At 39.4% G+C, this 17,940-nt stretch overlaps 1 protein-coding gene across 5 annotated transcripts in view; it reads right to left on the reverse strand.

Annotated features, from left to right (window-relative positions):
- Nucleotides 1-17,940, reverse strand: part of ccdc57 (coiled-coil domain containing 57) — a 175,027-nt gene that overhangs the window by 113,110 nt on the left and 43,977 nt on the right. For all 5 annotated transcript variants that reach the window (XM_048555362.2, XM_048555365.2, XM_048555363.2 and 2 more), the window contains exons 6-7: nt 16,356-16,430; nt 526-726 (exon numbers count right to left, since the gene is read on the reverse strand). In XM_048555362.2, the coding sequence (XP_048411319.2) occupies nt 526-726; nt 16,356-16,430 (276 nt within the window). The remainder of the gene's footprint in view (nt 1-525; nt 727-16,355; nt 16,431-17,940) is intronic.

Here is a 17,940-nt window from a genome sequence, read left to right on the forward strand (position 1 = left end):
TGGGAACTGCAGATGCTGGAGAATCCAAGATAATAAAGTGTGAAGCTGGATGAACACAGCAGGCCAAGCAGCATCCCAGGAGCACAAAAGCTGATGTTTCGGGCCTAGACCCTTCATCAGAGAGGGGGATGGGGTGAGGGTTCTGGAATAAATAGGGAGAGAGGGGGAGGCGGACCGAAGATGGAGAGAAAAGAAGATAGGTGGAGAGAAGAGTATAGGTGGGGAGGGAGGTAGGGAGGGGATAGGTCAGTCCAGGGAATCTTTTCTCTACTTGTGTTGGTCCAACGCTCCATCTTTCCCACGCCACCTTGTCCATTCTTCTTCTTCACACCTCTTCTTCCAGTTCCTCCCTACCACCATCTTCACCCTCTTGCTGTCATCTCCTTTCATCCTAAACCCTCTCACCCCTATCCCGTGTGTGGATCTGATTATTCTCCCAACCAACTATCCTTTCAAACATGGATATTGTATTTGGTGCAATAGCATAGAAGATTGACTAGTTCAAGGCAAGGAACAGGCACTTACTTCTCAATGGAATCCTCTTTCTCCTTTGTAGCATCTGCATGGCTCCATTCCATTCGTCGTTTCTCCATTTCACCCGTGTCCAAACTCATTTGCAGTTCACGTATTTGGTTTTCCAGCTCCCTAATCTGTTCTGAATGTAGTTCCGTTACAGTAGCAAGCTTTGTATCTCTCTCACGAGCAAAACGATCCAATTCACAATGTCTGAAGAAATATTAGAGCTTTTAATTTTACAAATAAGGCAGTTATTAAAATCAGAAAGGTTTCTTCATTTTGAGGCAGAGGCAATGGCCTGGTGTATTATTGCTAAACTGTTAATCCAGAGACCCAGGTAATATTTCAGGGGCACACGTTCAAATCCCACCATGGCAGATGGTGGAATTTGAATTCAATTTTAAAAAGCTATAATTAAGAGTCCTATAACCACCATGAAACCATTGGTAATTGTCAGAAAACCTATCTGGTTTTCTAATGTCCTTTAGGGAAGGAAACTACTATCCTTATGTGGATGGGATGGGCAATAAATGCTGGCCTAGCAATGTCCTCACCCCAGGAGTTAATATTTTTAAATTCTGACCAGTACACTTGTTAGTGTTGAAAACATCTCCTAATTCATGAACACAGCAAACTCCTGTGGGGAAAAAAAAACAATTCAAGATTTTCCCAGCTTGTTACAAATTATATCTCAACATTCACTACAAAACAACCCTTACAAATTCCTTCCATAAAGATTGCCATTAAATGGGTATCAATTAATGCAAAATGTGAAGTTAATTTCTGCTTGTTGATTAATACAAAATGAAACATGCTGGAATTTTCAAACTTGTCTCAATACTGAATATGGACACAGAGAAAACACATCAACCCTTTGTTTTGATTGAAGTAATGGCTGCATTTTTGCTGTTCACACCATAACATCAAAATATGTCAAATGGTCAGCTGTGTAATCCTATTAAAAGCATGCAGTCCACATAAAATGCTTTTCAAAAGATTCAGTAGCAGAATGATTCAAGTATTCAAAAGTTCAAATTGTGAAATTAAAGTCAACCGTATGTTAGTTGAATTATTAGAACCTTAAAATTTGGGTTTGATTTCCGAGCTATGATAAAGAATCTCAGCAGAGTGAGGTCATGGGTAGAACAAGCAGTTTCAGGCTCCAACACGTCATCATAAGTAATTCACATTTAACGTAGGTGAGGATTGCATAAGATTTAATTTAATTCAACACTTGAGCACTCTAATGTGACTGACCGATTAGACTCCCTTATTTGTGATTCTGGAAGAAGTGACCGAGGAACAATGAAAACAGCTTTTTCAGGAAAATGGCAAAAGTAAGGAACACCATGTTCTCCAAATCTGTCATAATTGAGAAGGATGATTATGACATGATGATTATAATCATCTTTCTTAATTATGAATGAGTGTTGATCCTTAAATAGTACTCATGAATTTGGATATCATATAATGAAATTCACAGCAACCTATTGCATTTTATGTATATAAAGGTTGTGTATTTTCATAAAACAATCAAGGGCAGTGCTTATACAATTATAAATACAGCCTGGGCAGTGTTGTCGAACAGAGAGACCTAGGGGTTCAGGTACATAATTCTTTGAAGTTTGCATCACATATAGATAGGGTGGCTAAGAAGGCATTTCGCATACTTGCCTTCATTGCTCAGACCCTGGAGTATAGGAGTTGGAATGTCATGTGGAGGTTGTACAAAACATTGGCAAAATCTCTTCTGGAGTACTGTGTCCAGTTCTGGTTGCCCTGTTCTCGGAAGGATATTAAGAAGTTGAAGAGGGTTAGGAGGAGATTTACCTGGATGTTGCTGGGAATGGTGGGTTTGAGTTATAAGAAAAGACTGGATAGGCTGGGACTTTATTCACTCAAGTGTAGGAGGTTGACGGTTGATGTTGTTGAGGTTTGTAATATTGTGAGGAGTATGGATAAAGTGAATAGTAGGTGGCTTTTCCCAGGCTGGACGGATCCAAAACTAGAAGGTACATTTTTAAGGTGAGAGGAGAAAGATTTTAAAAGACTCGAGGGGCTTTTTTAAAACACAGAGTGATTTGTGTGTGGAATGAAATTTCAGAAGAAGTGGTGGATGTGGGTACAGTTACAATGTTTAAAAGACATTTAGATGAGTACATGAATAAGAAATGTTTGAAGGGATATGAGCCAAGCACAGGCAGGTGGGACCAGTTTAGTTTGGGATTATGGTCTGCATAGATTGGTTGCACTGAAATATCTGTTTCCATGCTGTTTGAATCTTTGCCTCCATATCATCTTTAATGATAATGAACCAACTGCCAAATGCAGAGAAAGTATTTCGACTGCAATCCAGAGACATGTGCATAATTATATTGATTATTGCAATCAATACAAATACAAATGATCAAAATTTAATAGGAAACACTGTAGCCTTCATGAAAATGCTGCTATGACTTGACTATTTGATGCTGTTCTGGCCAGCTCTCAAACTACAGCTCACCCACAACTAATTTTGCTGGTACAATCCTAATTCACAAAAGCCCCATTCACCCATCACCTCTACGTTCATGAGTCTATACTAGGTCATGATCCAGAAACCCTTCTAATTTAAAAATCTCATCCTAGTTTTCAAATCCTTTCATAATTTAGCCATTCCATGTCTAAAATATCCTCCAACCCGACGAGCCACTGAGATCTCAGATGCCTTCCGATTCTGGTCTCTTGTACATTCCCAATTTTCATTAATGGCTAATTGACTGGTTTGATACATAAATCAAACCTGGCTGTTAAATGTTAATCATCATTAATGTTGCATTCTCCACAGCAAAGGCCACTTGCCAACACTCTGTACTGTCATTGTGTTTCTCCCCTTTATTGTTATTCTTGTGAATTGCTCTGAAGTGTGAAAGATGAAAAGTTTCAACAAAATGTGTTTTTTCATGATCACAATTTTTATTTAAGCCCACTGAATTTTGCTGCTAACTATTAAATGAGTGACACGCTCATGGGTTTAGAAACATAAGTACATTCAAAACATACTGATAACATTTCCCCATTGCTACCTGTAAAATCTCCTTCAACAATGATCATTTACAAGAGTATAGCCTCTTTGAGAGGTCTGGGCATAGATAAAGCATATATTGAACTGTCAATACCACCACCTCCCTGAAGTTAAATACCTACCATTGGGAAGGGGATTTACATTGATAGAACTACAATAAATAAGAAATTGAAGTGGAGGTAATCAATCAGTGCTGTTAAGAAAAAAGATATCTTGCTCAGTTATGCTTTGACTAAGGGAGAAATTTCACATTAAAGCCTGTTTGTTGATTTCCCACCCCTGTCCCCCAAGTCAAACAAACTGCTCAAGACTTTTCATTTTGCACATACTTTTACATGTCAATGCCATGCCAGAGCATCAATTGCTCTTCAACAGAAGGCAATCTTCCCACCGTTCACGTAACCAAAGCTCTGGAATTCCATCCCTCAACTTCTGCATTTTCCATTAAGATTCTCTTGAAAACCTACCTCAATGTTTGCCTGATGAGGCTTCTATTAAGTATTTGGCTCATTTCACAAGCTGTCACAACATGAAGTAAAATAATTAATTTTTTACTGATCAATGTTATTTGACAGTTTTTTCAACTAAATGAGCGTAGCTGCAAAACAGCATGCAGCAGGATATGTAAATAGTTTTTAAAAACTCAATTTTATAGGCTCTCCAAAGCTTTTGCCTCTTTTCTGGAGAAAATTCCATAGAAATTGTATTTAAAATTATTCAAATTGTACAAGGGGAACATATCAGTACATACATCAGTGAGTCTTGCAGATCTCAATCAGGTTTTCAAGAGTGGTTGTTCAGGACCACTGTGTAGGTCAGAAGAACTTACTCCAGGACGTGGATTCTTTGGCTGGTTTTGGGAATTGGTGGGTCAAGCCAGGAGTAAGAGTGAAGAAGGGTGTTTTCTGCTGGTTCCAGAGGTTTACGAAGGCACTTTAACATGGGTTACTTATCCAAAATGATGTGGGTGCATCAGGGAAAGCTAACCTTGGAGTAGGAATCCTAACCATGTGGTAATCTGCTTATGTGAATATGCCATGTTTCAGATGCTGCCTGTTTCAGATGCAGGTAAAGAATACTTAATTTGGCCTTATTCAGAACGGTGGATAGCACTGCACACTAAGCCAGAAGTGGGCTTGACATTATGCCTTATTACTAAGCCTTGGATATCAAAGTAGTGCTTTAAGGAGGGTGTTGGATGATGCAATCTCTGGCAATGCATCCATTTAAAAGGGGTGACAACCGGCACTGAACTCAGGAAGTTGTCCGATTATCTATAAGTTGATGTCTTTACACATATCATACAATTTCACCACTGTGTTCCATTTCTCTAAAAGGCTGAATGAACAGTTCCATAGAGGAGGCTAGAAGTTATGGCTATTGCAGTGACAAATGATCAAACATTTGAGAAGAACTGGTGTGTCCCTAATCTGGCATAAACAATATGACACTATATAATAGAGTTAGAATAAACAACTATTGTAGAAATTTTAAATATCAACATTTCTGAAAAGGACAACAGAATATCCCTGTAGCTTAGTCTTGCAACTACAATGGCGTACACATTATAAATCTCACTGACAGGGACATGGAACTACTCAAGCTATTCATGAAGCAAATGTTATCATTAAGTTAGAAAGGCTGATTGAGTTCAAAGCAGAAGGACGCTGCCTATAAAAGGAGGCATCTGATGTTTGCTGGTGCTGGCCTCATTTGGGGCATCTAAGCGGCTTTTAGATAGGCATATGGATGATAGTATAAAAGGTAGTGGTGGAGGTTAGGTAGACCTTAGGTTTAGGGTAAAAGTTCAGCATAACATCGTGGGCCGAAGGGCCTGTACTGTGCTGTACTGTTCTATGTTCTAACTTGCCAGACATGTTTGGTAGAACAAGAGTGTTACAAGTTAGTTTAACATTTTAAGTCTGGGGACTCCAGGGAATAGATTGCTTATTCAGTAATTATAGGCAAGATGCAAGACAGTTTTTAGGGAGTGAAACAATTACATTTGTTCAGAATATAGTATATTGCACCTTTAAAATGTGCAAGTTTGATCCTACACAATAAAAATCACAATAACCGTGGAAGCTGGTAATCAGAAACAGAAACAGAAATTGCTGCAAAAACTCAGCGGGTCTGGCAACATCTGCGGGGAGAAAGCTGAGTTTTTCCGGAAACTTCTGTTTCTGTTTCAAGTTTTATCTAAGTTGATGGTAAGACTGGATAAGTCCAATCATCCCAAAATGAAATCCAGCTTGAGAGACCTTAAGTTTTATTTTGCTATTTGTTTACTGCAGAGGTCAATAATTGAACAGTGATGGGAAGCGATAGCCTAGTGGTATTATTGCTAGACTGTTAATACAGAAAACCAAATAATTTAAAGTTTTTGAGAAGATTTGTAGCTCGTGTTGTGTATGAAGTTGTAGAGTTGCTCACTGAGTCAGTGTGTTTGGTTGCAGACGTTTTAAGAACGTATTAAGTAACATAGTCAGTGTGCCTCCGGTAAAGTGTTGTTGTTCCGTCCCACTTGTTATTTATGTGCCTTGGTTTGCAGGGGTGGTTGGCATTCCTTCCAGTTCTGTCTTTCAGTTGTTTGTATATTAGGTCCAGTTCAATGTGTTTGTTGATAGAGTCCTGGTTGGAATGCCAGGCCTTGTGTTCTTTAGATATCTGATAATCAGTCATTCAGGGTAGGTCATTTGGTAAAAACGAAAAAAACTGCGGATGCTGTAAATCAGGAACAAACACAGAAGTTGCTGGAAAAGCTCAGCAGGTCCGGCAGTATCTGTGAAGAAAAATTGTAGTTAATGTTCTGGGTCCAGTGACCGTTACTTAAATATTCTTTCCAGTAAAACAAGCAATCAAATCTATTTTTTAAACTTAAACAGTTCCCTCACCCAAGTTTGTTGTCAGACTTCAGACCAAGTCACATGACTTCCTTCATTTTACCATAAATTTCAGTCCAAAAACCTAACTGCCTTATAAATCCCATGATGTAACTGCAAGTGTTGTGCAATTAACTTGGACACAGGAGCTACTCATAGATTTCAGCATGCAACATTTACATTATAATATTGAGCTGCAGGATTTAAAGCTATGTCAGCTTTTCTTGTATTGATCTCAAGGAGAGAACAAGTGCATAGTGTAATCCTTTGTTGACTTAAACGTAGTCAAGATCACTAATTATTGACAGCAGACAGAGAGCTGGCACTCGAATATATTCTCATGTGTGTGCCACTTTTACTATGCCTAATTAGGCTCAATATATAAACCTTTGTGTAAGGCATCAATGTTCAATTAAAAAAAAAATCTTTAAATGCATTTGGGGGACAGGCATGAAATACAAACTACAGTTCATGAAGGAAAACTGTATATGCTTACTGGAACTATCATGATAATAAACTTTTTCTCTTCAATGTAATATAGCATAAACATCATTTTAAACAGTAAGACCATAAATTATAAGGCAGAATTAAGGCATTCAACCCATCATTCCAACAAAAGTCATCTCCAGGCTCAGAGACCTGGAACTCTGCTCCCCACTCTGTAATTGACTCCTTGACTTCCTGACCCATAGACCGCAATCAGTAAAGCTAAGTGACAACACCAGTGCCCTGCAAGGCTGCGTAGTCAGTTGCTTACAATATTTCTTATAGATTCACAAATGTACGGCTAAATTCAGCTCTAACTCCACTTACAAATTCGCTGATGACACCACCATAGTGGATCAGATCTCAAACAAAGAAGCGACAGAGTACAGGAAAGAGATAGACAGCTTAGTCACATGGTGTAAAGACAACAATCTCCCCCTTTAAATCAGCAAAACTAAGAAGCTGGTCATCAACTTCAGGAAGAGAAGTGCAGATCACACTCCTGTCTGTATCAATGGAGGTGGTTGAGAGCTTCAAGTTCACCAACAATCTATCCTGGTCCATCCACTTCAATGCTACAGTCAAGGAAGCACAACGATGCCTTTGCTTCCTCAGAATGCTAAGAAAATTCAATATGTCCAGAATTACTCTTACCAATTTTTATTGATGCACCATAGAAAACATCCTATCTGGACGAATCACACTTGATATGGCAATTTGTCTGGCCAAGACTGCAAAAATTTAGAGTCGTGAAAGCAGCTCAGTCCATCATGTAAACCAGCCTTCCTTCCATTGACTCTATCTACACTTCTCACTGCCTCGGGAAAGCAGCCAGCATAATCAAAGACCCCTCCCTTCTTGGTTATACTCTCTTCCACTGGGCAGAAGATACAGAAGTTTGAAAACACATACCAACAGAATCAAGAATAGCTTCTTCCCCACTGTAATCTGGCCAAAAAATGGACTTCTCACATATGGAAATTGATCTTTCTCTGTAGCTACAACACTGTATTCTGCATTCTGTTCTATTACCCTGATGCACTTATGTAAGATACAATTTGTCTGCTGAGCATGCAGAACTTTTCACTGTATCGTGGTACATGTGGCAATAATAAATCAAATCACATCAAACCATTTGATCATGGCTGATATGTTTCTCAATTCCATTCTCCTGCCTCCTCCCTCTAACCCTGGATCCCATTACTTATCAAAAACCTATCTATTTCTGTCTTAAAAACACTCAAGACTTGGGACCGCAGACTTCTGCTGTAATGAGTTCCACAGATTCACCATTCTCTGGCTTTAGACCTGTATCATTTTAAAATTAATGTGTCTCCTTGCAAAAATGGGATGAAAACAGCAGGCATTACTGGCCAAGATTTTGTGTTCCCACACTCCTGGTTAGGTCAGAAACACGGTAAACTCTGCAACTCAGTGCAGATTTCTTGATATACACTGCTGGCATATCTATATACAGGAGCACTGAAGCATGACATTTTGGCAGTATGTCTGTGAGAAAGTAGAAGATACCCATCTTCAAAAACCAATTAGCTTAAAGTTTCCACAATGGTTAGGATAGTTTACGTGTGTGCGAAGCAGCAGGAGCTATGATGAGGTATGAAGACCAAAGTGAAGAGAAATCATATGTTTAAGCCATTAAAGTATTACCCCTCTGGCTCATTACTGCAAAACAACTGTAACACAAAGAGAAAAATCAAATAAATACAGGACAAAACAAAATAATGCAGATTTTGAAAATTTGAAACTGATACATTTGATAGAATTTTCAACAAGCTTTTCTGGATCAATGAATGACATTAATGATAAGAATGACATTTGAAAATTAGCTTCAAAGAAAGCTAATTAGTGAATTATGTACAACTTAGTTTCTAGGTGTTGATTTACTATGAAAGACTAGATCAGAGAGTAAAAGAATCATAGGTCTAAGATTAGGTAAAATGCTTTCTGAAATGTCCTAAGGAACTCTGCACACAAATTAATTCCACTGACTGTTATTAGCTAAATAAACCTTGATCTGTTTTCAATACAGCATTGCATTAACAGCAACTAATCCATAACAAGCTAATTTGGTGTTGGCAAATTTAGTTGAGGATTGGGTGTTACTTCGGGCACTAGGAGAAGAAATGATTATAAAATTGATCTGAGGGACCCACAGTTTAACATCCCATCTTAAAACTAGCACCTCCCACATAGTTGTCATTACCTGTTCATTGATCTACTCAGTTGTAAGTTTCTGCTAGGAGTCTTCACATGATTTAACAGGCTGATTCTCAAACTGCAATTTGAGCACACTGAGTAGGACGTACCACCAGATAGTGGGATTTGCAGTACAGAACTTGTTTCCTTTTCTATTTATTTCTGTTGCTGTTGTTCTATCATTAAGGAAATTGGTCTCAAAACATGACAAAACTTAATGGACAAGTTGTCACCATCTTTCAAGATTTGTTGCAAGTTCTTCCCAGTCACTAATGTCAATGCTGTTAGACTTAAAGAAGAGTTTCAGAGTATTTTTTTAGGATTTCCTTTGTCCACCCCAGAACACTGGTAAGTAAGAGCCCAAAGAACAGAACTTGGAAGAGAAGATGCTTTTCAGCCATGCTGAATCAGCACCTGGTCCATCAGAATTGGTTTTGTAGTTTTGTTGACTTGTGAGGCCTTTGTTATCAAATTTATTGCCAATCTCTAGTTAGTCAAAAAGATGGTGGTGAGCTGCCTTATTGAAATGCTGCAGTCTATATTCTGTCAGTAGACCTATAATGCCATGAGGGAGTGAGTTCCAGGATTTTGACCCAAAGACATGGCACACACTGCTGCCACTGAGCATCAGCAGTGGAGGAAGTGGATATTTGTTGATGTGCTTTGTCCTGGATGGTGTCAATCTTTTTGTAGCTTCACTAAACCAGACAAGTTGGGAGTACTTTTGTTTTCTAAACGGTGGCCAGGTTTTGTGGAATCATGACGCAAGTTATTCACTGCAGCATTCCTAGCTTCTGACCTGCGCTTGTAGCCATTGCATTTATACGGCTAGTCTAGGTCAATCAAAGAGTTTTGCCTTTCAGACATTCAAGAGTGAATGTTGTATGAACAACTGAAGAGATCGACACCTCACAACAACACTGCAATCACCCTTAGACCATAGGTAATGTATGTCCATGGTGACCATGTTAGTTTAGGCAGAGAGGTGACTGCTCTCGTGCTGACATTCAGTCATGGGCACGCTGCAGTGTTCCAGCGAAGCCCAGCCCAACACGAGCTGGAGGAAAGCACTAAATATTTCCTATAGACATGTTAAAGCCTTAAGGACTCAATTGTGTGTTCAACAACTTCAAACAACGAAGTGTGTCTTCCAATTTGATTCTTTCTCCCACAAAGTGACTTGTTTGCACGTATTTGATCTCAACAGAGCTGACTATTTTCTGCCATTAACAACTGTCAGTAACATCTACTCTTCTTCTCAATTACAACTAGTACTCCCTTTGACTTTTGCTCTAGAGCTCTTTCTCGACTACTCCTCCATCCTACTTTCTGACAGCACAGGAAGCAGCAATTTCCCAGCTTCTGAAGAAGTGTCATATTAGCCTTGAAGCATTAATTGTTTCGGTCTCCGCAAATGTTGCTCGACCTGATGAGTTTCTCTACCATTTCTGTTTTTATTTCACCATAGTATCTTTACCGAGTAGTTTAAGATGAAACATTAAAACTAGGTCTTCTAAGGTAGGACCTGCAAAAGTACTACCATACTCCCTCAGTACTGCATTGAATTACTTGTATAATCACCATGAAGTTTGAATCCTTGATTTCATTTTTACTCAGATACACAGATTTGCCTTCTTCTAGCTGTAATTTCTGCAAAGTTGGTAAAAGAAATGGCATGTGAAATGCCCTAAGTGATGTTTAAAGAAGTTAGTTTCCATCTCTTACTAATTCTCCAGCTCCCTTATGGTTCCACAGGTAATGGTCATCATAATTATTTCAAAAAGCTCAGCAGGTATGGCAGCATCTGTTAAGAAAAGTCAGGTTAACATTTCGGGTCCGGTGACCCTTCTTCAGAACTGATGGTAGCTGGGAAAATGTTGGTTTATATACAGAAGATAGGTTGGGGAGTGGGGGTAAGGAGTAAACAATAGGTAGGGATGGAGCATATTGTTAGCCACTAACAGTGTCTATTAAAAAGCTATTCACCCTCATTGCCAAATCATTATCAACTCCTTTGTTTGTCCAACTGTTCTTCCCCCTCTTTGGACTCTATCAGCAATTACTGTTTACTCCTCAATGCCTCCCTGCAACCTATCTTCTGCATATACAACAACATCTTCCCAGCTACCACCAGTTCTGAGGAATGGTCACCAGACCAGAAACGTTATCTCTGATTTTATTTCACTGATGCTGCCAGACCTGCTGATCTTCTCCAGCAATTTCAGTTTTGTTCCTGTTTCACAGCATCCGCAGTTCATTTGTTTTTTATCACAAATATCTCACTTGATATCCATACATGAGCACTCCCAATGCAGGTTTCTAGTTAGCAATCATTTAATTAAAACACTAGTTGGCTTTTCCCTCATTAGTTTGAACTAAGTGAAATGCTTCATTCCTATTGCTATTTCAATCGAGATGGATTAAGAGGCCAAAACTCAATGAATCTAGATCCTATATGATCCATGTGGATGAGTCACTCACCAGGTAAAAATAATTAAATCTCAGGTAGCCCACTTAATCATTGCACAATACACAAACTATTTGAAGGGATTCAGGAGAAGAGCAAACTACACTGTTTATCTAATTGCTACATTCATTATAATGCACTCTTGGAAAAATCAGTCATCGTGAAATTTATTTTTATGATTATAAAACTATTGAACATTTTATTAAAACGACTTACTGTCTTAAAATGTGTTAAATGTTCAGTATCAAAATGACAAGGCAGCACAGAAATTCACAAAAACTCAGCTACTAAACCAATTACCGCTTGCATAATGCCATATTAAAGTGGATCAGCGCAAATCTGACCTACTTTAACACACAAAAGCAAGCAGTCACTCTAATCTGAATCCAGTGCAAAAATATTTCTCTGCATTAATGTCTTTCATTCTAACCTTCTGGAAAACAGGGTTCTATAATAATTTACGTTCGATCCTCTTGGTGATTCAGCGTGAACATTATTCTGTGTACAACGACCACCTAGCTTTCAATTCCCCACCCCTAACTGTGAGGCATTCAGCAACAGAATAAACACTAGCAAGCTTGACAAGAGCTGGGAACTGATGCTTTACACATAGGCCCAATGTATTTTGAATTGTGCTTAATCATTGAAACTAAAAATAATGTTCCAGTAAAAGTTGATTCAGTGACACTCTCTCATCTCTAAAGTCAAAAGGACCTAAGTTAAAGCCTCACTCCAGAATTTCATCACATCTGAGTTGCTACTTCAGTGCATTACTGAAATAGCAAATCGTTATGAGAAGTGTGTTAAATTAAACAGCTTGTTTATAAAGGAAGTAGGGCCTTTAATGTAAAATGTCACAAGGTTTTGTTTACGAATGTTAAGAACTAAAATTTGACATGCCACAAGGGAATATTATGATATACAATCAAAATTTGATGAAACAGGTAGGATTTAAGGAAGTCTTAAAAGTGTGATAAAAGGTGTATAATATTCTCATTATTTGGGAAGCTGAATTTTTAAAGTAGAAGTAAATATGTTTTGCTTTGAGTTCTATGAAAGTTTTTTTTAAAAATGTGATCAGAAAGTCATTTGGAACACTGAAGTAAATATATCATTTCTAAGGAAATGTGAGATTTCACTGCCCAGCAGGATACCTATGGTATTAACTTACAAAGGCGTTTATGAAGTGGAAATTTTATGACGTACAGAGAAAACAGACCATCAGCCACTAGTTTTCCAGTTCAATTCAGAAGAACAATTTAATCTTACTGAAATGGTTTTGAAAACTCTACACTGAGAGTGTTTAGTAAGTTTTCACATTGTCAAAACTTAAAAGGAATTTGGGACTGTGGATTTAGGAGGAAGCCTGGAGGCCATCAAAAGTGGAAAGTGTCAGTTAAGTAAGAAAGTACAAGAGTTAAAAATAGAAGTGATACTTCACTGGGCTTGACAATCGAGAAAGGATATTGCTGGGAAAAAGACCAGATTGCTCTTCTTGCTGTTGTTGATAAAAAAAATTTCTAAACTGTCATTTGTATAGCATTAGAGATAGTAGGAACTGCAGATGCTGGAGAATCTGAAATAACAAGGTGTAGAAGCTGGATGAACACAGCAGGCCAAGCAGCATCAGAGGAGCAGGAAGGCTGACGTTTCGGGCCTAGACACTTGGCTGTTTTATTTTTCTTTTGTGTAATAAACTTTGATCAGATCTATTTCATTAATGTGTTAAGTGCAGAAATCTGACTCAATGGTTTCATATACGGTGTTCCTGACGGATGAGCATATTCAAGAATGGTGGAGAAAGCTAGAAATTTAAAAGGACAGAGGGATTAAGATTTGTTCCTGTTTGAAAAAAAATCAGACTGAAGTCTTATTTGTCATTTAAGTAAGTGCAAAATATCCCATGAATGACTGCTAAAGGAACAAGGGAGTTCTGTCCTGGCTGACACTGATCCCTTAAATACTATTGCCAAAGCAGATTAACTGGTCATTTATCTCGGTTTGCTGCACTTGTTGAGCACAAAGTGATTACCATGCTTGCTAGCCATTAAATTGTAAATGCTTAAGGGCCATTTTGATTATGTTAAAAATGCAATATAAATTCAAAGCTTTTTCCTTTGCTCCTACATCTTTTAGGAAAAGATGCAAGAAATTCAATGTTACATCAGTTCTAATTTTTAAATTTTTCATCCCTATCCACATACTGAGCTCTCCTCTTTCCTTTGTACTCTAGGGATTTATCCCGTGTTCCCTCTCCCATCATTGAAGCCCAGTTCAAAACAGTGTGCACTTCCCTGCACTTGTGCGGTAATGCTTGCACATGAGGTCACACCAAGTCTGCACTTGGAACTGTGCATTCTCCAATTTTTTTTATTTTCTACAGGCAAGCCTTATTCACCAGATGAGAAAGGATTTTATTGAACTGAACTAGTTTTATTATCACATCTACTCAAATGAGTACAGTAAATAGTTTACAAGTCATCATATGATACCATCTTAAGTACAAGGTACCTAAGTAGAGACTCTTCAGTACAGGTTTTTAGGAGAAAAAAGAAGAGAAAAATAAAGAAATAAAAAGTCCAGCATTACAGATCATAGGAATAAATTAGAAAATAGAAAGATTGAAAAAAAATTCAGAACAGTCCTTTCAACCCAGTCCACACCAGCACCTCGCCTCCAGTCCACACTGGGTCTCTACCCCCGACTGTGCCAGGCTTCACCTCAAGGCTGGGAGGCCACTCCAGAATAATCTTGAGGCCAGAATTCTACGCTGAGGACACGCTGGGCTGAAAGACCACCATGGGCCACTGAAAGACTATCACACTACGCCAGGCCACCGAGATGCTGCCAAGCTGAGCCGAGCCAAGTGGACACCTTGCTAGGTCTGCGCCGAGGCCTGGAGTTCAGGACGTCACCGAGAAGAAAGGAGAGAAGAGAAAATAAAACACAAGAGAAAAAGAAAGAAGAAAAAGCAAAGGATGGAGCAGACAGGGTCCAGCTGAAGTGTCCTATTCTGTTGCCATCTAGGGCTCTTGGCAGTTTTGGCATGGCAGCAGCAGCTAAGCCAAAGTCTCCAAGGGCATCGACACTGTTGTTGCTGTTTCTGGAGTGACTCTCCTCAAGTTCTGGAACACCTTCCAGACACGTTACAGAAGCCCTGAAACCATGCTTAAGACCACACTTAGGACAGAAGATAAGCTCTTATTTAAGTAATTTCTTCTTATCCTTATTAGAACACAAAATGGTGCTGAATTTAGTTCAGATATAGCTGGAAAATTAAGTAGTTTATAAAAACAGAAAGTGCTGGAGAAACTCAGCAGGTCTGGCAGGCACTGTGGAGAGTGAAACAGAGTTAATATTTCAAATCTGTTATGACTCTTCTTCAAAACTCTGTTCTTTCTTATTTCAGATCTCCAGCACTTTATTTTTGACTCGCATGGTATATTTGATCAGTAAATTACTGTGGAGTATTCTCAGATATTTCAGGTTTATTGGCTGTCAAACTTTAATATTGATGCTCCCCAAATGGCTTAGCTAATTAAAACGATATGACATTGAATCTTAAACATGTGAAAGGCTTCAAGATCTCTCTTATTTCTGCATTAATTCATTATGGAGGTAGAATGCGGCTATAGATTGAAAGTCGAGAAATTGATTGAGAAATTGGCAATACCAGATTATAAAGGAGGAAAGCCAGTCAGTCACGTACAGAATTTTAACAAGCTTGTCAGCTAAGACCACCAGTCATCCATTTGAATTCAGTGGCTGCTGTGAGTGTCTTTGCAGTGCAAGCAGCAAAAAGGCTCCCAAACTAAATCAGGCTAACAAATTCTCACTGAGGCACACAAACTGGAATGCGGGCAGTAAATAACAGTGAAAAGTTACATATAAATCATTGTAAAATAAGTGTTAAAAGGATTGGCATATCCCTCAAATGGAAGTAAGGGGAAGAAGAAAAAGCAAAACAAGAGAATAATATTAAAACACTTATTTTAATTTTCATGCTTTTAAAACCTGCAACATGAATTCCTAATGGAGTGCAATTCTACACCTGTAAAATCAGCATATTCAGGACCAGATGTGTTGTTCGGCAGTAATTACCTCACTGTAGTTTTAAAAACTCAGTTGTTCTTCACTGTTAAAAGCCCTCACCCACCTGTCACATGAACCTTCCACAACTCACTTACTGCCCTGCACCTCACATACTCCTCACCCACCACCCTTAATGACCCATCCACCTTACCACATTTACCTTCCCTCAGTAGCTGTGGGATTTTAAAAACATAGAACATGGAAGATATAGCCACAAAAGGGGTTGTGGCTTCTGCACAATCTGCTCTGATGCTGCCTGCATGTGCTTTGTCGTGACTGATTCTGCATTGAACGGCTGGGTGTAAAACTCCTGAGAAAATGGAAAACTTGTCTGATCTGGGTCAGAAATAGTGCTTCCATTCCAGATGCAAAGATTCAGGAAACATAATTTAGATTTCCTCTCCAGCTTGGACCTCTAAATTGTCTGCCATGTTATGACATGTTTAAGATAACGGGCAGGTATTTTTAAACATAATATTTATGGGAACGGAGGCTGTTTTCTAAACAAATGCAACATTTTGGAACTTCAATGCAGACATACTCTGTTTCTGGACAGCTACACCATTTTGAATTCACATGATGGACACCAACAGATGACTGAAAGAATATAAAATTTAATAAAGGTACTTACTTGCGTTGGAATATTTCTTCTTCTTTTTTCAATTTAATTTCCATTCTATTTAATTGGTCTTCTAGTTCCTTTATCCTGTTGGATAGATAAGGAAAAATTCAGAACAAAACTTCATACTTGCCGAAGACATTTCATGGCCCCTTCTAGTCCATTTTACAGCTCTTTTCTGCTTCTTTTATACTCAAGGATCTCAGCTTCCTAAACTTTACATGTGCTTCCTTTCTCTTTTTGACTAAACTTACAACACCTCTCATAATAAGATAACAAAGTGTGGGGCTGGATGAACATAGCAGGCCAAGCAGCATCTTAGGAGCACAAAAGCTGGCGTTTCAGGCCTAGACCCTTCATCAGAAAAGGGAGATGGGGACAGGATTCTGAAATAAATAGGGAGAGAGAGGGAGGCGGACCGAAGATGGATAGAGGAGAAGATAGGTGCAGAGGAGAGTATAGGCGGGGAGGTAAGGAGGCGATGGGTCAGTCTGGGAAGGACGGACAGGTCAAGGGGGCGGGATGAGGTTAGTAGGTAGGAAATGGAGGTGCAGCTTGGAGGTGGGAGGAGGGGATAGGTGACAGGAAGAACAGGTTAGGCAGGCAGAGACGAGCTGGGCTGGTTTTGGGATGCAGTGGGGGGAGGGCAGATTTTGAAGCTGGTGAAATCCACATTTATACCATTGGGCTGCAGCGTTTCCAAGCAGAATAGGAGTTGCTGTTCCTGCAACCTACGGGTAGCTCTCTCCGTGACTCCCTTGTCCGCTCCACACTCCCCTCCAACACCACCACACTCGGCACTTTCCCCTGCAACCACAGGAAGTACTACACCGGCCCCACACCACCTCCCTCACCCCCATCCCAGGCCCCAAAATGACTTTCCACATCAAGCAGATGTTCACCTGCACATGTGCCAAAGTGGTATACTGCATCCGCTGTACCTGGTGTGGCTTCCTCTATATTGGGGAAACCAAGCAGAAGCTTGGGGGCCGCATTGCGGAACACCTACGTTCGGTTCGCAGTAAACAACTGCACCTCCCAGTCGCGAACCATTTCAACTCCCCCTCCCATTCCTTAGAGACTGACCTATCCCCTCCCTACCTCCCCACCCATACTCTCAACTCCACCTATCTTCTCCTCTATCCATCTTCAGTCCGCCTCCCCCTCTGTCCCTATTTATTTCAGAATCCTCTTCCCATCCCCCTTTTCTGATGAAGGGTCTAGGCCTGAAACGCCAGCTTTTGTGCTCTTAAGATGCTGCTTGGCCTGCTGTGTTCATCCAGCCCCACACTTTGTTATCTTGGATTCTCCAGCATCTGCAGTTCCCATTATCTCTGAACTCCTCTCGTAGTTCAAGGTTTCCAAATCTTGCCATCCTTATCTTTCATCCTCACTGGAACATACTAGTCCTGAGCTCTGGCCAACATTCTTTTGAAAGACTCCCACATTTCAGATATGGATTTACCTTCAGCTGTCCCCAGTCCAATTTTTCCATTTCCTGCCTGACACTGTTATAACTAGCCTTACCCCCCAATTTTACATTTTCACCTGAGGACCAGTGTTATTCTTTTCTATAATTATTTTGTAGCCTGTGGAA

This window comes from Stegostoma tigrinum, chromosome 22, assembly GCF_030684315.1.
Source record: "Stegostoma tigrinum isolate sSteTig4 chromosome 22, sSteTig4.hap1, whole genome shotgun sequence".
Taxonomy (NCBI): Eukaryota; Metazoa; Chordata; class Chondrichthyes; order Orectolobiformes; family Stegostomatidae; genus Stegostoma; species Stegostoma tigrinum.